The 19,360-nt window shown below is 56.2% G+C and overlaps 1 protein-coding gene across 1 annotated transcript in view; it reads left to right on the forward strand.

Annotated features, from left to right (window-relative positions):
* The window catches only part of GFRA2 (GDNF family receptor alpha 2), a 106,897-nt gene that overhangs the window by 27,988 nt on the left and 59,549 nt on the right, over window positions 1–19,360 (forward strand). Inside the window, exon 4 of the mRNA XM_006778388.2 lies at window positions 18,897–19,251. Within this exon, the coding sequence (XP_006778451.1) occupies window positions 18,897–19,251 (355 nt within the window). The remainder of the gene's footprint in view (window positions 1–18,896; window positions 19,252–19,360) is intronic.

The following is a 19,360-nucleotide window of genomic DNA, read 5'->3' on the forward strand; positions in this document are numbered from 1 at the left end:
TGTGTATGTGCCTGGTGAGAGAAACCCTGGACACCCGTGAGAAGGGAGACACTGGCTAAAGGGTGACCATTTGGACATGCCCCAGGGCCTGGTGGTGGTGAATGGCACGGAGGCTGCAAAGATGGTCTGTGCGTTGAGCTCCCTGGCTGGGCTGTCACCATCAAAGCCCCCAGTGGGGTAAGAGCAGAGGTGTGGGGATCGGTAGCTTGTCGTCTTGGCTTGCCTCGGGCACTGTGGTCAAGCTATAGGCCTTGCCCATCCGACAGGGCTGCCCTGGGTGAGGGGTTGACTGAGGTCTCTCCCAGCACACGTTCTGCTTCTTACACTTTCTGGTTCGTTCTGGGTAGAAATCCACCCTGGACCACTCCTCTGAGACAGTGCTCGGGGGCACAGATGCAGGTGGAAGATGTCGTTGGCATGTGGATGCTCTGGTGGGGATGCCCTGGCGGCTCTGGCATACCCTTTCCCCACCCTACAGTAGCTCAGGTACCAGCTGTGTACTGCACGTGGGTGGGAGCCATTGGGTCTAACTCCAGTAAAGAAGCAGCTTTGGCTTACTCCCTGAGGGTTGAAGGTCAGACATCCTCATTTCAGTCCGGCCCCTGCTGCTCCCTGGGCTCACATTAAGTATCTTCTTAGCAGAAAATCTTTACGTAATGGACTTGACACTCTGTGGGACAAGGATGTTGACAAGATAAATGAGGAAATGACTAGGTCTGCAGCTCAATGAATCAGCTGCCTTCACCCGCTGCCCTGGTTGCCTGGGCCCTGGGGACCACTCCCCGCAGTGAGGGAAGGCTTTAGGATCTGGAACAACTCTCTCCTCATCACCCTCGGGGACTCTGCTCCACCCACTGCAGCCCCGGAGCTGGTGCATGGGCGGCTCTGTGTGGGGCGACTTGGGTGCATCTCTGGGTGAGGAGGCCCTGGCCTGGCCAGCCCGAAACCAAGTGGGCCGTGGTGGGCTCAGCAGAGAGAAGGCTGGGTGGGGGGCATTCCCTGCCACAAGTCAGCGGAAGGGCTCAGCAGGTCACTTCTGCTCCAGACCTTGCATTTTCTTTCTGAAGAAAGGCGTGAACTTAAAGTAGTGCTCCCCAACCTTTCCCCATCGGGTGCTCAGATAATGGCAGTATTGTTGGCACACTCGGATGAGCAGAGCAGCCTGGAGCTCAGCGATTGCAAGCCCCTTCCAGGCTGCCCTGCCAGCAGAGGGGCCTGTATCTGGGAACACATTCACCTGCCTGTAGCTCGCTGGTGGGGAGGCCTGGCCTGGTGATCCAAGATGTTGCACGGATGCTTTGGGACGATAAGCCTGCTGCATTAGGGCTGTGTGGAGCCCCTCCCACTTCCACACATGCTGTGTGCTGCCTCTTGTCTTGGTGGCTCTCCTCCAGGCCCCACTGCCCCCCGCTGGGGCCTCAGGGACTGTAAGAAGGATGCTGCTGTATCCTCTTCATTGTCTGAGAATTCAGGGCCCTGGTGCAGGGCATCCTGGGATGTGTGTTCTCCTTATCTCTCGCTTTCTCTCTCTGATGGGGTTCTTGGAAAGTCCTACTGGGATTCTGTTGGCAAAGAAAGCTGCCAGGATTACCCAACCCTCTCTGATGCCGGAGGCCCTGGGGGCAGGGCTAGCCCTCCATTCCTCCCTGCCCAGGGCAGACACAGGCCTTGGCTCAGGGGCTGGATCCGGGATTCCTGGTGCCCAGTGAGTCCCAGGTCCAAGGCTGGGGAAGAGCAGTCTGGCTCCACCCTGAACCAGGTGACAGTGATGTTGGGGGCATCCAGTGTCCTGCCCCAGCCTTGTAGATGGGCAAGGAGATTCCATGGAGGAAGAGTGAGGTCTGTCCTCTTTCTAGCAATTCAAACTGCCCTTGGAAACATGAGCTGGAGTGTTTAGTGCACCTGGTGCGTGGGAGGAGTGTGTGGGCCTTGAGCCACACAGTGCTGGGTCTGAATCCCGCCTCCTCTGCTTAGGGCTGTGTGACCGTGGCCTCGCTGTGGCCGTTCAGAGCTGTATGGCCTCTGTTTGTCCAGTGGGAGTGTGGCACCTGCTCACAGGGTAGATAAGGAGGATTCTGTGAGAACGGATGCAGAGAGAGGGACGGCGAGTCATCCTCTTTCTGCCAAGGATGTTCAAGGCTGGGTGCCTTCTAGGGGGGACGCAGGGGCGGAGGAGCTGAAGTTGGGAGTCCCTCTGTCCCCGAGCATCTGTGACCTTGGGGATACTGGGTCCCAGCTGGTTTCACCTGGGAGGCAGGAGAGGCTGGAATAAGGTGGAGAGGAGAGAAAGCCTTCTTCGGGAAAGAAGAGGTTGTCCAGGCAAAGAGAAGTCACGGAAGGGGAGGGGCCATGTGGAGAGGGAGGGGAGCAGAGATGCCCTGTCCACCCGGAGGGAGGCCTTCCAGGTGAGGACGAAGGGCCCGGGCAGGCCAGGCAGTGGTTTTCCTCCCAGCCACGGCCATGCCTAAGGGACAGGAGAAGTGACAGACAGTGGCCGGCTGGGCGGTCAGCAGGCGCTGCCTCTGCATCCTTGGTGAGGGGCAGGGCCTCCAGCGTGGCATGCGAGCATTTCCGGATGCTTGGGCACGGAGCATGTTTATGCAAACATGTCCTCCCCTTTCTGTAGCTGCGAGGGAGCTCAGAGATCACCTAGGCCTGTGGTCGGCAGACTGTGGCTCGCGAGCCTTGGTTTGCTGAGCCACAGTTTGCTGACCACTGACCTAGGCTGACCCCTGCCCCTGACAGAAAAGGAAACTGAGGCCCTGAGAGAAGGTGCAGACAGAGATGGAGGTTCAAATCCTGGCTCTGCCCTGCCCGGCCTGTACCTGCACAGGTGTCTTACCTGGAAGCCCCGTGTCCTCTTGCAGGTCATGGGCAGGTAGAACAGCCTGCCCTCCAGGGTTTAGTGAGGCTGAGGGAGTACTCAGTGGGGGGGCTGGCCGGTTCCTGGCACACTGCACTGAACTGCCCCGCCCCCCTCTGTGAAGGCCCCCTGCTGAGGGATCTCCCAGGCGGAAGGCAGGCAGGGCAGGGCCGGCCTGGAACACAGCATTTGGGGAACAAATGCTTGGTGATGTGAGGCTGCCTCCCACCTGTGGGAGCGCCGGATGGGGCTGCAGTGGGAGGCCCTTGGGTGATTTTTGGGAGACAGTGGGACCCCAGGGCTCCCACTGAGCTGCTGTGGCCCCTGTTGGTCCACTGTGACTGGGTGGGGACACATGAGGCTGGCGAGAGGCCGGGCTCAGGCCCTCTTCTGGGCTGGAGGAGGAAGAGATGGGTGGTGTCTGCCTCAGTTGGCCTGCGAGCCTCCGGCGCGGGCAGCTTGCTTGGGTGGAGCCAGGAGGGGCCCAGAGATGTTCTTGTTGGAGGCTCTGGTGGCCCCCTTTTCTGGGCCCAGGACAGGAGGGAGCCCTACCCTGTCATGAAGCCCCGCAGACGGCCCCTGAGAGGCGAGCACCACCTGCCGTGGTGCCTCAGCGCCTTCCCCTGCATCACGGTGCTCGCTCTCGCTGTGGGGAATGTAGGACTGTGGTGTCGGTCTCTGTGTCAGTGCTGTGCCCGATGGCAGCTCCCTGGGGCATCCTGGAATAGTGGTGGGCATGGACCCTGAGGCCCGCTGTCCTAGCTGTGAATCCTGGCCTGGCCCTCCCAGCTGGGTGACCCCAGGGTGGGTCACGACCCCTCTGCATTTCACTTGCTCACATGTAAAATGGAGCAGTTCGGGGCTCCTCACAGGGCGCTGGGGCACAAGGCCACGGAGATGGCAGCCATGGTGGTGTCGAGGGCTGCTGGGGGCCAGTGGTTTAGTGTGAGGGGTAACAGCTGCACAGGGAGGTGACGAGGAGGCCCAGGCAAGTCTGAGGTGTCCTGTGAGTACTCATCATAGGAGCAGCTGAGGTTTAGAGGGGGTCCCTGGCCAGGTGCTCCCCCGGGAGAGGCGGGGGTGGGCCATGTCTGGAGGTCCACGTTTGTGCAGCAAATGGTGAGTGCTCAGGGAGGTCCACATAGGACACAGCTTTAAAATGAGCCAGGCCCTGTCCTCACTGTCCAACGGGCTGGCAAGCACCCACTTAGACACCCACTAGGTGGTTTATTGTTGCTGGTGGTGTAGACAAAAGACTGCCCCAGGAGTCCAGGGGGCGCTGCAATGGGCAGTGGCCAGGAAAATCCTGGGAGAGGAAGAGTGGGATCTGGGTATGACGTCCCTGTGGGACCATGGCTGGGAGGCCTGGGCAAGCTGGGTGTGGAAGGAACCACATCTCTGAACCTCGTGGGTTCAGGACACTGAAGAGAGACCCTGGTGGCCTCTCTGGGGCTCCTGCCCAGGACTTACCCAGAGGACAGAGCTCGGCGACTGCTTGACTAGAGCTGCCCTGGGTGGGCGAGGGCGTCAGTACCCATTAAGGTCCCCTCAGTGGCCCTCGCAGGGGCGAGTGGGGAAGGACTGGGTCCAGCTCAGCTCTGCGGGATGCCTAGGTGCCCTCCCTTCCCTGGCTCCCCGAGGGGTGTCTGGGCCTCTGGGCGGATCGTGAGTGAAGGCTCCCTGGTTCGGTGGGTTCAGTAGGTTGGCTGGTGAGTCTGGGAGACCCTGCTGAGGCAGCCCCTGAGGAGGTGGGGGCTGGGGATGGAGGGCAGGGAGGAAGCGAAGGAATGGCAGCCTCCCCCTGCCCCTGGCACCGCGGCTCCGAGATAAACTGCTTATCCGCAGGTTGTCTCCCTGAGCCGAATGCAGAAGCGTGTCATTTAAATTTCAAAATCACATTCTTCTCCTTACAGCTGTCAGAGGCTCTGAGCATCACCGAAAATTGGGCTTTAGCTGCAGCTCCGTCACTTCTTACACCTCCCCTTCCAGGGAAGTCATCTGATGGCCAAGGGGAGGGCGTGGAGTGGGGAGTGGACTCTGGGGACAAGGAGAAGCGAGGTGTCCGGTGGATGGGCCAGGGGACCGGGACTCTCGCCCTGCTGATCAGCAGTCAGGAAGGAGTGGGAGGAGGCCAGCTTCCCCATCATGGGGTGCCAAGGCGCCTGGGAGCTGGGGAAGTTTGCAATCCCCCCCACTTCATGCCCTGCTCCCCGCTCCCATCAATGGCGGGCCCTCAGCTCCTGTCAGTGCCCAGAGGAATTTGCTCCCACTGAGGTGTGGGCAGGTGTTAGTGAGTCCATGTCTGGTTGCCTTTGTGTATAAGGAAGAAATTGCTATGAAAAAAAAGGGAGAGAACAAAGTTTAACCCCAAACACAGCTTTTTAACAGTAGAACCTCAGGTGTCATCGTTGGCATGAGGTTTTAGGGGGAGGTATTTTTTGGTACCTTCATACAGCGTCTTCCAGGGCTCCTGCTTGCTGGCTCCCCTGCGGGATACAGGACAGGCTGTGCCGCGGGCGTGGGTGCTCGGAGCTGGCCCTTCCTGCTCCGAGGAGCGCCTGGCGTGGCTCTGCAGGTCCTTTCCGCCGAGTGTTCCCCTGGCTTAGCCTCGAGCTGCTTTCACCTTGTTTTGTCCATAGGAGCAGGGCTAATTTCAGAGCCCTGGGAACGCCCCTCCCTGCCACAACCCCAGGGGTGGGCACCACGGACTGTGTCTGAGAGAGTCAGTGTGTGCGTGTGTGTGTAGTGTGTAGGTGGGGAGTATAGTGTGTTTTGGTACATGCTTTGGTAGTGTGTGTGGTGGTGTGGGGTGGGGTGTTGTGTGTGCGTGTGTGTGTGTGTGTGTGTGTGTGTGTGTGTGTGCAGGAAGCTGCATTATTTGCCCGTATTGCTGTCCCTGTGACTTTAGCTTGCTCTCTTTCCACCCTCTTATCTGTAGACTGAAAGTGATGGGAAACAGAAGAGATTGCTCTCTGCACTGTTTGTTCAATGCTACAACCATTTTACTAGCATATTCATCTCCTAGAAATGGTGGAAATAAGAGAAAAGAAGAACTTATAGAAACACAGAGAGAGGACACTATGTCCCCAGGTTTTCACTCACTGTTTCCTGAGTGCCACGTGCTGACCTAGGTGCTGAGGATACGTCCGTGAACAAGATAGAGGAGTCTTGTTCTCATGGAGCTTAGGCTTGATTCGCCCGAGACAGAGAAAAGCAGAAAACAGCACACATGTACATAGTGATGAAAGCTAAACAGAGAAATAACATCAGGTGATGAGACAGGTGGTGGGTACTCCTGATTGGGAATGTCAAAATATGCCTCCCAGCCACGGGAAGGGCTGGGACTGTAGAGGGAGTAGCCTGGGGTGGAGGGTGGGACTTCAGGCAGCTGGTGTGGCTGGGCCCAGGGAATGGGACGGAGGCCATGGTTTGGGAGGTGGGCACGGAGGCGGGCAGGGGCCGGCCCAGCATCCTGGACCAGATGCTGCAGGCGAGTGGCGGAGTTTGGATTTCACTCTAAGAGTGATGAGAGCCCCTGGGAGGGTGTAGACACTCGAGTAGCATAGTGCGATTTAAGAATTTGAAAAGATTACACTTGCCCCATGGAGAGTGGATCGTGGGGCCGAGGGGCATGGCAAGATGGGAAGTGGGAGAGCAGTTAGAGGCTGTTGCAGGGGCCACATCCCAGGACAGCAACAGGGATGGAGAGGATGCTCGGATCTGGGCCTGTCGTGGGGCAGAGTTGAGAGGAGGTGGGCTGGAGCTAAGGATAACTCTGATCACTTAGGCTTGAGCAACAATGACACTGCAGTATATGTCCCAGATGGAGAAGACGAGAGAAGGAACAGGCTGGGGTGAGCAGAAATCCAGTTCTTTTTTGGCCACGTTGGAGTTGAGATGTTAGTTAGCCCTCCACCCGGAAATGCCAAGTAGGCAGTTGGTATAAGCTGAGTGCTGAGGGGAGGCCAGATTGAGGTGTAGATTGAGAGTCGTTAGCATATCGATGGTGTTTGGAGCTGTGCAACCATGAGGTCACCCAGAGAGTGTGGAGATAGAGAGGTAGGCTGGGGCTGTCCATGCAACGGAGGCCAAGACTAGGGTCCATGAGGAAGGGGAAACCAAGTTAAGGGGGCAGGGGAGAGGGAGGGGGGAGTGGCCAAGAGAAACACGGGTCTCCAGACAGAGAAGGGGTCAGCTGTGCCGGTGTAGCCCCTGAGGTCAAGTCGGAGAAGTTTAGAGAAGTGACCATTGGGTTCGGCACCATGGCGGTCACAGATGACCTTGCCTGGGGTACCCCTTAGTGGGGTGCTGGGTTGGAAGCTTGATCTGTGTAGGATGGAGGAGAGGAGGGGAGGTGAGGAGGTAAAAACAGCAGCCGCAGACAGCTCTTTGGAATTCCTCTGTGAAGGGGACAGTGCAGCAGGAGGCTGTGGGTCACAGGAGGGCCTTGCTTTTGCGGTGTGCTCTGAGATGGGCGATGAAGGTGGCTGCTTTGGGAATGACCCCTGGAGCGGGAGGAGCTGAAGGGCAGGGAGAAAAGGGGTAATTTCAGGAGTGATGTCCTAGAGAAGGCGGAGAGATGGGACCCAGAGCATGTGGGGCAGGGGCCCTTCTGCCTGGAAACCGAGGGGACAGAACAGAGGACTGGGAGCCACTGGGAAGGGGAGGGGAGGGGACGGCAAGCCAGGTGTGAGGCCATTCCCAGGGCAGGCAGGGCGATGGTGAGGTCGGCAGTGACAGTCCCAAAGAGGAGTTAGGTGGTGGACTAGTGGCAGGAACCCCACAGAGGAAAAATGGCACAGAGATGGTGGGGAGAAAGCCCGCCATGAGGTGCCCAGTGGCCACTGCTTTTAAACTCAGTTTGCTAAATGACCGACCACCAAGTTTACCAAGTTTATTGATTTACCAAAATTGGTTATTTTAAATGCTTTTAGAAATTTACATTGAACGGTTTTCATGGCTTCTGAAGATTTTTGGAAGTGGTTTTCATAGCTGTATTTTAAGGTATAATTGAGGTTTCGGGGTCATAATTGATGTAGATGTCTAATGGCAAGAAAAATATATTCATTATCAGTAAACAAAGTTAGTTTATGATTGGTGCCTCGAGTGCTATGTCCATTCACACCAATAAAAATGGTGGATGAGCCCTAGCCGGTTGGGCCCGCGGACTGAAGGGTCCTGGGTTCGATTCTTGGTTGCAGGCTTGTTCCCCGGCCCTGGTCGGGGTGCCTGAGGGAGATAACCAATCGATGTGTCTCTTTCTCTGTCTCTTTCTCTCCCTTCCACTCTCTCTAGAAGTCAATGGAAAAATATCCCTGGGTGAGGATTAACAACAACAAAAAAATGTGGATGAAGGAGTTAGTATTACATCAATATGAAATGCCTCAATTTTGGTTTTGAATACAAAATTAAAGCTGATATACCATTGTGGGGATTGGTGTGAAAATGCTTAAAATCCTAAATATAAAAAACTAACCATCCAAACTGTATTTAAAAGGACGTAGAACCCTCCAAAGTGGGTGGAGAAGTCCCTTCAAATGTGAAATAATGAAATTTTAATCGGTAAAAACACAAAATAAGATGAATATGCTTTTTGAAGAATTAGAGAAAGAATTTTGACAAGTGGTTAAAATGTAACAAAATGTAAAATGATATTAAAGGGTAATTGATTTTTTCCGAATTGATTTTCAATGAATTTGCCATTCATCAGATTGACCGTTGGTGGGTTGGCCTGCTTCCAAAATGCCCTGGAGGGTGGGGGGAGGCTCGGGCTGTGTGGGGCTGGAGGGGAGGGGAACGTTTGAGGGGAAGTCCAGGGTATAAGGAAGCCTGTACTACACCCTGGTCCAGCAGGGATCCCTGTGCCTGGAGAGAGGACAGAGACCTGGTAGGCCAGGCGTGCTGGGGCTGGCTGGTCGCCTCCTGGGGAAGCTGCTGCTCTGCTTTCTGCCCCGGCTCCTGGTGAGAAAGGCCCCCCTCCCCACTCTCTTAGGCTTCCTGGGTGAGCAGAGGTAGCTCAGAAGGCCGCCTCTTGTTCTCCTGTGGGGGGACTGGGACTTTTATCTTTTGGGGTGTGGTATGGGAGGCTGGAGCAACAGGCACATGGGGCTGGCCTCTGCTAGCAGGGTTATGAGGGAACCAAGAGATAGAGGGGAGGGTCTTCCGGCCACAACTCTTGCTCTTAAACAGCATTTGTGGCGCATGTGCTATGGGCTGGAAACCACGTGAGCATTTTAAAAAAATATATTTTTTATTGATTTCAGAGAGGAAGGGAGAGAAAGAGAGAGAGAGATAGAAACATCAGTGATCAGAGAATCATTGATTGGTTGCCTCCTGCATGCCCCCTACTGGGGATCGAGCCCGCAACCCAGGCATGTGCCCTTGACCGGAATCGAACCTGGGACCCTTCAGCCTGCAGGCCGACACTCTTCATTGAGCCAAACCAGCTAGGGCTGTGTGAGCATTTTTGCCTACACTTTCCAGAGTAGTCTTTAGCATGGTCCGGAGGGTAGGCTGGGCAGGTGTTGTATCCCCATTTTGCGGACGAGGAAAACAGGATCAGAGGTTGCATACCTGTGCATGTTCGTTTGGCCTGTGGTGGTCTGCCTCCCAGGCCACTGCTGAGCCAGAGTCCCTGCTCCCAATCACAAGCCCAGCCCGGAGCAGGCAGAGGGATGTCTGTGAGGCAAGGAGGGAGCCTCAGGCCCGGGGAGGGTGTCCAGCGTCACTTGATTATACTGTCACCTGCGCAAGAATGGAAGCATAGGCAGTTCTCTTCGTTTCTTCAGTGGGTTTCACGCATAGTGGGTGCTGAGGAAGGAAGTAAACGAATCCTGAGGGAGGGCTGGGCATGGATGCCTCCTGAGGGCAGGAGGTGGGCAGGCGGGCCCTCGCTCTTCCTCTGTCTCCTGCCTTCCCTCTAGCCCTATTAGCGTCTGCTCACTCTGCACCTCTTGTTGAATGCTCACCCTTATGACCCCCATTATCTGGACTCAGTTGACTGTCCTCCTTTTTGAAGCTCTTGCCTTGGCTTTCATGACATTGGGGTCTCTCGATTTCCACCAACTCATGCTCCACGCCTTCCCGTTCCCACCAAGTGGTGTCCCCTGGAGCTCTGTCCTGCCTCCCCCTCTCCCCCCATTTAGTTCTGTAGCTTTAAATAGCTTCTAGTCAGTGAGGCTCTGCCGATGTCTGTAGCTCAGACGCCTCTCTGAACGCCAGAATCTGTCCTTCTGCCTTTTCCACATCTTCACTGGGACAGCAAACGGGTGTCTCAAACTTAATTCAACACAGAAATATCCATTTAGTCTTCCCTCCTTCCTCCCAAATCTTCCTGTTTCACAAAACAATTCCATCATCCTGGTGCCCAGACCAAAACCTTGAGTTCTCTCTCTCTTCTCATTTAGCAGCTAACCTACCCGTTTGGCTTTATCTCTAAATACAGGGCTGGGCAAAAGTAGGTTTGAAGCTGTTTGTATGGAAAATAATACAATAATCCTATATAATAAAAGGTTAATATGCAAATAGACCAAACGGAGGAATGACTGGTTGCTATGATGTGCACTGACCACCAGGGGGAAGACGCTTGATGCAGGGTCTGCCCCCTGGTGGTCAGTGCACTCCCACAGGGGGAGTGTTGCTCAGCCAGAAGCCCTGAGCCAGGATCACAGCTGGCGAGTGCAGTGGTGGTGGTGGGAGCCTCTTCCGCCTCCATGGCAACACTAAGGATGCCCGACTGCTGGCTTAGGCCTGCTCCCCAGGGACTGAGCCTAAGCTGTTAGTCGGACATCCCTCTGAAGACTCCCAGACTGGACTGTGAGAAGGCGCAGGCCAGGCTGAGGGATCCCCCGGCCTGCCTGAATTTCATGCACCAGGCCTCTAGCTAATAAATAATGACAAGACAAGAATTAACTTTGTGTCTTGAATACTCACAACTGTAAATGTACTTTTGCCTCACCCTGTGCATACAGAATGGGCTCATTTTTGCCCTCTCTGCAGCCACCACATCTCTAAGCTACCACCATCTTCCACCTGCTGCTGTACAGTCCTTAGCTGGCTTCCTCTTCAGGCCGGACCCCTCATGTGTCCTCAGTCTTCCATGTGTCCACAAGCAGATGCCCCTCCTTAAAACCCTCCAGGAACTTTGCATCTTAGAGTAACATCTGAAGTTCTTACCCCACCCTGCAGTTCCTACGTGATCTCCCGACTGTCCCTTCTCTTCTCTGCTTCATTCGGGAAGCTCCAGCCACCTTACCCTTCCTTCTGCCTGTGAACATGCCAAGCTCCTGGCTGTCTCAGGACCTTTGATGGGCTCTTCCTGTTGCTTGGGGTTTTCCTACCTTGGATGCTTTGCACGTTTCACCCTGTCCATCATTCTGTCTCAACTTGGACGTCACCTCCGAGGACAGGCCCTCCCTCATCCTGCCAGTCATTGTTTTCTGAATTCCCTTATTGTATTTTCTTCATCGCACTTATCACACTGTAGATAGCCTTGCTAATTTGTTATGTGTTCGCTACCAGTTTCTTCTCACGGGAATGAAAGCTCCTGGAGAGCCGGGGGCTGTCGCTGTAGCTCACAGCGGATTTCTAGGGCACGTAGTCAGTAGATGAAAGTATTTGCTGACTGACAGCTGTTTGTTTGACTGGCTGCTACTCGACAGAGATTTGGGTGCTGTGTCCAGAGGTGGGTGTGGTGTGAGCTCTGCCTGTATGTGTGTGCTGCTGTGTGGATATGGGCTGTTTTGCACAGGGCCAGGCTGGACCTTCTTTCAGCCTGCTCATAGGAAAAGGGGTGGGGTAAGGAGTTTTCTCCCTGCAGCTGCAGAGTCTTGCGTGTGTGTGTGTGTGTGTGTGTGTAGGGGAAGGTGGGTGGGCAGGGGAGTCACAAAATGTAGGAGACCATGTAGTTTGAGGTGAGGACATGAGGCCCAGAGAGAGTCAGGCCTGTCAGGGTTTCACAAGCTGGGCCCAAGTCTCTGACTCCCACTTTTGTGGAAGAGCTGCCGAGCATGGCTCAGGAGCCCAGGGTGGGCCTGGGCCTGGGCCTGGGCATTGCAGCTGGGCACGGGATTAGGGGCGAGGGACTAGGCTGGCAGGTGGCTGGAAGGCCGGAAGGGGAGCTGACATACCCGGCCCCACTAGCTTGGAAGTGTCTCCGATACCGTTCCTGCTCCTATTGTGGTTGGAAAGTCTGCCTTGATCACCCCCTAGTTCACCCCCAGGGGCAGGCTCTGCCACACAGGCCACACACCGCCTTCTTCAGAGGGTGACTTGGTCAATTGTGTGCTGGGCGGGGTGTGCATGTTTGGGGAGCAGGCCATGGGCAGCTTGGCCTCTCCTCTAAGTCACCAGTTCTCCAGTTTTGGAGGGTGAGCTCAGAACTGGGGGGAGCTTGGGAAATCTAGGGTCCTGGGCTCCAGCCATGAAGCTCCCAACACAGTGAGCTGGGCGGGGGGAGGGGGCGTGCATCCCTGTGTAAGAGGCAGGTCACAATGCACCAAAGTTTAAGAGCCTGAACTGTAGGTCAGACAGTTCCCTTCGAGTGCACGTGCACCGATGCCGGGATGGGCTATGAGCGTGAGAATACATATATGTGTTTGAATAGCAATGCATCGGAACACATATTAGAAAAATTCAGAACTAATGTAGATCTTATCATTTAGGACAAATCCAGGTGGGTATTGAAACATTTAAAAAGTGAGTCAGTTGAAGAAATTCAAACATTTCACTTAACTTGAGTAAGGGATTTAAAGGAGTACGTGGCGATACCTGGGGGACCAGGGCTCGCTATGTATCCAAGGAAAATGTCGGATATTCAGTTTAAAGTTCTAGGGACAGATGGTCATTGGCTCAGAGCAGCACCCCGGGAGGGAAGCTGGGAGGTGGGCGAGGCTTGCTGGCGGGGGACAGCCCTTCTGTTGGTGGTTGTCTGTCCCCCGCCTTCACCTAGGGAGGGGAATGGAGGGGATGAAGAAGCTAGAATGAGTCCCCAGGGGCTGGAGCTGGTAGGTTTTGGAAAGTGCCAGGTGTGGTTAAGTCCCGCCTCACTCTCCTGCGGCAGCTGTCAGTCACCATTTACTCCTTGGCTGAGTCTGCCCATGTGGCTGCTGTCAACGGGCCTGGGACACCCATGTGGGGAGGAGTGGGAAGGAGCCTGGAGGGTGGGTCTGCCCAGGCCTGGGAAGAGTTAGTAGCTCTGAGTCCTGTAACTTCCTGTGTGGTCTCACCTCTCTGTGCAGGGACAGGGTGGGGTATGGGTGTGTGTGTGTGTGTGTGGGGGGGGGAGCGGGGGGGTGGCGGCTGCTAGCAGGACCTCCATTCTGCTTTTTGGGCATTCCAGTTTAGGGGCTGGGCACACGCTGGGAATCCAGCCCCTTCTCCTTGCTCCCCCGTGGGGCCTCTCGAAGAGGAGAACAAGCCTTCTGGACCCGAGGGGCGCTTCAGCGTGGGTGGATGCAGCGACGGGTGGGAGGGCTGCCGGTTGGCCTGCCTGCCCCACACGTGCCTCCTCACAAGGCCAGCGGACCCAAGGCCAGCTCCCGGCCTCTCCCCACGTGAGTGGGGGCCCTGTCCTCGGGCCCACTCACCCCCTGGACCCACTCCGGGAGGATCAGAAGGGACATCTTCCTGGTAACTAGGCAATTACGGTTACTATTGCCCCCTTTGTTTGTTCCTTGTATTTTTTTTTTCTAGGAAATTTACCAAGTTTTGGCCCAGGGGTTTACATCTGCCAGCCCGTAGCAAAAGCTGACACTATTCAAGCTCCAAATGGAAGCCATGAGGCTATAATTACACTGGCATTAGCTCAGCAACACGCTGAGAGGAGCGGAACGGAGCACCTGGGGGACCTGGGAGTGGCAGAGGCCCTAAATTAGCTGCTGTTCCGTTTGTGGTTGTCGCCCTGCCCCTCTCTGGGGTCTCTTTCTGTCCTCGCTCTCCTCCACCTCGGCCCAGGCTGCTTCCCTCTTCCCTTCTGCTGGTGTCTGAACGGGAAAGAACACCCTGGCGAGTCAGGGGGACCCTCCCTGAGAGGCCAGGCCTCCAGAGTGGCCTTTGTGTAGACAGGCACCCTTGGTCCTTGCCTGGCGGGGGCAGAATGGTTTGGCAGCAGCTCAGGGAACTGCTAGGGGGGCCCCATGCCCCACTGTGAATGGAAAGGCACTGCTCAACTTCCAGAGTCCTCTCTGCTGCTCCCTCCTTCTGTCTCCACCTCCAGGAGCTGAGTGCTGTCAGCTCCCTCTGTCTGGGACCCCCTTCCTCTCTCTCTTCTCCCTCTGACTCATCCCGCAGGTTTCAGCAGGGATGCCACTGCTCCTCTGACCCTGGTCTGGGCAGGACGCTTTCCTCTCTGACTTCCTCCACCCACGGCCCGTTCCTCTGTGTCCATCTGTGTCTCTGGGGAAATGCCAGCACATAGTAGGCCCTCAATAAGGATTTGTTAATCGAATGAGTAGGAAAACAAACCTTGATTCCCTTCCTGCCTTAATTCTCCTTCTGTTTTGACAAGAAGAGAGGGAGTTTGCTCTGTCTGCCTTTGCAGGGCTGCTGGCCGTGAGGCAGGGTGTGGGGGTGATGGCTCGTCTTCACCGACTGACCCTGACTTTCTCTTCTGAGCCCTCTGGGCTGGGCTCCACATTGGCACTTGATCACACATGGTCACGTATGGACCACTGCTCCCGGCCCTCGGTCAGCTGGGCTTCCTTAGTAACGTTAACCGACACTCTCTGAACACTTACTGTGAACTAGATACTGTTCTCAGTACATTCAGTTTTTCACTCATCAAATGCTCATTCAGCACCCACCATGCCTCATGTGCTGGGAAATATGGATACGGTACAGTGAGCACAACGGACAAAGCCGCTGCCTTCATGGAGCTTATATTTGATACAAACAGATGAGGAAGTCAGCCCACACTGAGGCAGGTGTGATGAGTGCTGTGGGGAAACAGATCAGAGTTGGGGAAGGGAGTGACTTGTTATTATGTATCAGGAACGACCCACAGATAGAGTAACATCTGAGCAGAGGCCTTAAAGAAGTGAGGAATGGTCATGGGGGTGGGGGAGACCTTTCCAGACAGAGGAAGCAGTGAGTGCAAAGGCCCTGAGGTCAGGGCAGTTCCAGGAACACCAAGGAGACCAGTGGGCTGGAACGGATGGAGTAAGTGAGCAGGGGAAGGAGTAGGAGATAAGGTCATAGAGCACCGTTGGCTACTAGAAATACAGGGTGGGGCCAAAGTAGGTTTATAGCTGTGAGTACACAAAGCACAGAGCTTATTCTTATATTCTTATTTATTAACTAGGTGCCCAGGGCATGAATTTGTGCACCTTGAAAGGAACTGTGGGCCAAGAAGCTGCCGTGGGCACAGGGGCAGGTCTTGGCCCATCCTCCATGCCCCCACCCTTCCCTGTCTGTCAGTAGGCCGCTGCTCCTGCACTGATGGCGCCAGCCCCACTCTCACCAGCTGACGGTACTGAGCGATTGGGGCCTGCACCGTCAGTGGGTGCAATCGCCTTTCAGGAGCAGGGGGAGGTCGAGAAACCTTTAGGGGCGATCAGGGCCAGCAGCCACCGCTCGTACCTGCTGATGGTGCCGAGTGATCGGGGCGGGTGCTGGCAGTGGGTGCTGGCAGGGCAAGTGCCAGCAGCCGGTGCAAGCACCGGGTGGGACCACAGTGTGCGGGAGCAAAGAATTTTCAGTAACCACCAGAGGCTCACCCCGATGACAGTGGCTGGTGCCCCTCCTTGGTCTGGTGCTCCCGCTCACCTGCTCCACCATCCTGCCGCGGCCGATGCCCGCCATGTTCCATGCTCTGCCGCCTGCTGCCCATGTTCTGGCGCCCCCATCATAGCGACTGGTTGTTTGGTTGTTCCGTCGTTCGATCTATTTCCATATTAGCCTTTTATTATATAGGATTATTGTGTTATTTTCTGTTGAACAATTGTAAACCTACTTTTGCCTCATCCTGTATAATATGTCACATTCGTAATTCTAAATTTTTTAATATCACATTAAAAAGTAAAAAGAAACAGGTGAAGTTATTTAATTTTTAACTTATTTTTAAAAAGATCTGTGTTTATTGATTTCAGAGAGAGAAAGAGAGTGGGTGAGATAGAAACATGAATGAGACAGAATCATTGATTGGCTGCCTCCTGCACACCCCCCACGGGGGACCAAGCCTGAAACTTGGCAGGTGCCCTGACTGGGAATCGAACGGTGACCTCCTGGTTCACAGGTCAATGCCCAACCACTGAGCCACACAGGCTGAGCCAAGTGAAATTAATAATATGTTTGTTTAATGCAGTATCTCCAGACTATTATCACTTCAACATGTGATCAAAGTAAAATATTGTTAGTGAAATGCTTTACACTTTTTTGTGTAAAGTACTCAAAATCTGGTGTGGACACCTCATTGTAAACGAGCCACATTTCAAGCTCAGTGGCCACGTGTGGCTCGTGTGGGACATCACAGGCATAGAGGCCACAGGTCATGCCAAGGCCTCTGAATGAGATGGGAAGTCACTGGGGGCTTCGGGGCCCAGGATCTTTTCTCTGCCTCAGGTTCTAGAACGCTTGCTTCTGTGATGAGAGGATGGTTTTGAGAGGAGGGGAGCTGGGCAGGAGCCTTCCCAGCCCACAGCAGCTGGTGGTGGCTGGGGCCAAGGTGGCAGCCGTGGTGGGGAGAGGTGGATGGATTCGGATGTAGTGTGTGACTGAGAGAGGAGAGGAGTCCAGGAAGCACTGAGATTTTTGGCCTGAGCCCTGGAAGGGTGCGGCGTTTTCAGAGGGACGAAGGAGACAGGGCGGGGGCTGGGGGGCACAGCCTGGGGGGAACATACGAGGTTTGGTTTGGGGGCATGTGAAGTTTGGGATGCAGTGCCAGCCTTTCAGGTGGAACTAGCAAGCAGGCAGGTGGTCATGATTCTGGGGTTCAGTGGGGAGGTCTGATTGGGAATTATTGATGACAGTTAAGGCTGTGAGGGCCCGGGGGAGCGGGTGCAGGGAGAGCGGGGCTGAGCCTGGTGGAGAAGACAGGACCAGCAGAGCAGGTGGGGGAGCACGGGGAGGCAGCAGGAGGATTGGCAGCCATGAGGAGAGGGTGGAGGGAGCGACCGGCTGTGTCCAGCAGGCCGAAGGGTTCCTGACCACGGACACGGGTGGGAGTGAGGCAAACACCAGCCTGCAATGGGTTCAGGACAGAATGGGAAGGGAGAAGGAGACGCTGGTATAGATGACTGGTTTGAGGGTTTGCCTCAAAGGGGAGCAGAAAAATAGGGTGGCAGCTTAGCCATGTTTCCTTAAAGATGGACGATGCCATAGCTGATGGGGATGTTCTAGCAGATGGGGCAAAATTATCATGCGGGTGAGAGACAACGACGAGAGACCTCATTCATGCCTGCAGAACGCTCTGAGGCAGGCACTGTTTAGTAGACAGGGAAACTGAGCAAAGGGGGGTACAGCCCTCGCCCAAGGCCACGGCTGATGAGCAGCAGGGCCAGGAGCAGATAGAGAGGCTCGGTCTGACTCCTAGGCCTGCGCCTGCCTCTTGGTTTCCTGCCCCTTGGTTTCCTGGCTGGACTGATGAGCCCTCGAGAATGGGAGCCCCTCTTACACTTCTGATCCAACACGGCACCTGGCAGGGGCGGGCCGTGCAGAGGTGGGACGTGCTCTCTAGTGACCAAGGGATCAAAACCTCAGACCCATGCTCAGGCTCCTGGGAGGAGGGGGGCGGGGCCATGGGAGGAAAGGCGTGGTGTCAGGTGCCTCATTCATGTCCTTCCCACCTCCTTGCAGGGCCTAGAACAGGGGTGGTGCTCAGTAAGGATGAGAAAGCATTTGTTGGGTGAAGAATGAATGAGAAGATATGGCCCATCTTAAAACCCACGCCGCTGGTTCTCTGCATTCTGTGGTGGGATCTGGGCTCCGCTGGTTTGCTGCCGGCATGTGGGGTGACCGTGGCCAGCCCTCTGTCCACTCAGGGCCTCAGTGTCTCCACCTGTGAAGTGAAGAAGCAGGGTTAGGTGATCGCCCATCCGCTCTCACCAGAGCACCTGAGGGGCAGGTGCGGATCCCTGCTCCCCACACCGTCTGTCATCAGGACGGACAGGCGCTCTGCAGGTGGGAGTAGCTGGGGGTGAAGGCCGCCTGGCCCCTGTGCTGTGCTCCCCGTGGAACAGCTGAGACTTGTGGGGTGGGACCTGGCGATTGCTGGGATCCTGCTTTGTGCCCACGGGCAGCGGCATGAAACTCGAAGCCATGGCACTGACTCCGGAGCCCAGCAGCCAGCACGTCTGCCCTGTGGCTGCTCATGCGCTCAGCCCCGCAGAGTCGGGGACGTGCCTTCAGCCCGCACCTCGCACTGCCAGGCTCCCCCCAGAGCTTTCTTGTTAGTGGGTCTGGTCACTAACCAGCTACGGTGGCACCCGCCCCGCCCCGCCCCGCTGTGGGGCATTGGAACTGTGAGGCAGGCCAGCTCCAGTGGCCATGGTGGTGGGGAGAGGGGTGGCAGGGGTGCTGTTTGTGCCTTGGCTGCTGAAGCTCCGTGTGAGAATGTGCCCCCCTAAATGCCAGCGGTGTCCCTGCCGGAAGCCTGCTCACATGTGCTGCTGTGGTGCTCAGGGCCCGTCCCGTCTGGGCTTAGCTGCCGCCCAGCCGTGTGATCCTGAGCCAGTCACTGCCCCATCTCCCACACGTGTGAACAGAGCTGGGCACGAACACCGAGCGCTCGCCTTTTCTGCTGTGATGAGTCTTAAATATGATGCTGGAGTGACAGCCCTCCTCCTAGGACGTGTGTACTCACCACACGTGTGTACCCTGTGCCAGGTGCTGCCCGAGCACTGCATGGACCTGTCCATCCTTGTTTAACCCTCACCACGCCCGAGGGGAGGCCCTGGTAGGTGGCCCCATTTCACAGACAAAGAAGCTGAGGCAGAGCATAGGGAAGGCTGAGAGGTGTCCTCAGAGAGCAGGCACGGTGGAGGGGGGGGGGGTGTCCCAGGCCTGTGCAGCCCTCTGACCTCTCTCCCCTCCTGTCCAGGGACCGGGGCGGACCCGGCGGTCAGTGCCAAGAGCAACCACTGCCTGGACGCGGCCAAGGCCTGCAACCTGAATGAGAACTGCAAGAAGCTGCGCTCCTCCTACATCTCCATCTGCAACCGCGAGATCTCGCCCACCGAGCGCTGCAACCGCCGCAAGTGCCACAAGGCCCTGCGCCAGTTCTTCGACCGGGTGCCCAGCGAGTACACCTACCGCATGCTCTTCTGCTCCTGCCAGGACCAGGCGTGTGCCGAGCGCCGCCGGCAGACCATCCTGCCCAGCTGCTCCTACGAGGACAAGGAGAAGCCCAACTGCCTGGACCTGCGCAGCGTGTGCCGGACTGACCACCTGTGCCGGTAAGAATGGCCACGCTGCGGGTGTCACGGGCGGGAGCCCTCCCTTCCCGCATCCCCTGGGTCTGCTGGGCTATGATCCTGGGCCCAGCAAAGACTTGGGCATGTGCAG

This window comes from Myotis davidii, unplaced genomic scaffold (genome assembly GCF_000327345.1).
Source record: "Myotis davidii unplaced genomic scaffold, ASM32734v1 scaffold448, whole genome shotgun sequence".
Classification (NCBI taxonomy): Eukaryota; Metazoa; Chordata; class Mammalia; order Chiroptera; family Vespertilionidae; genus Myotis; species Myotis davidii.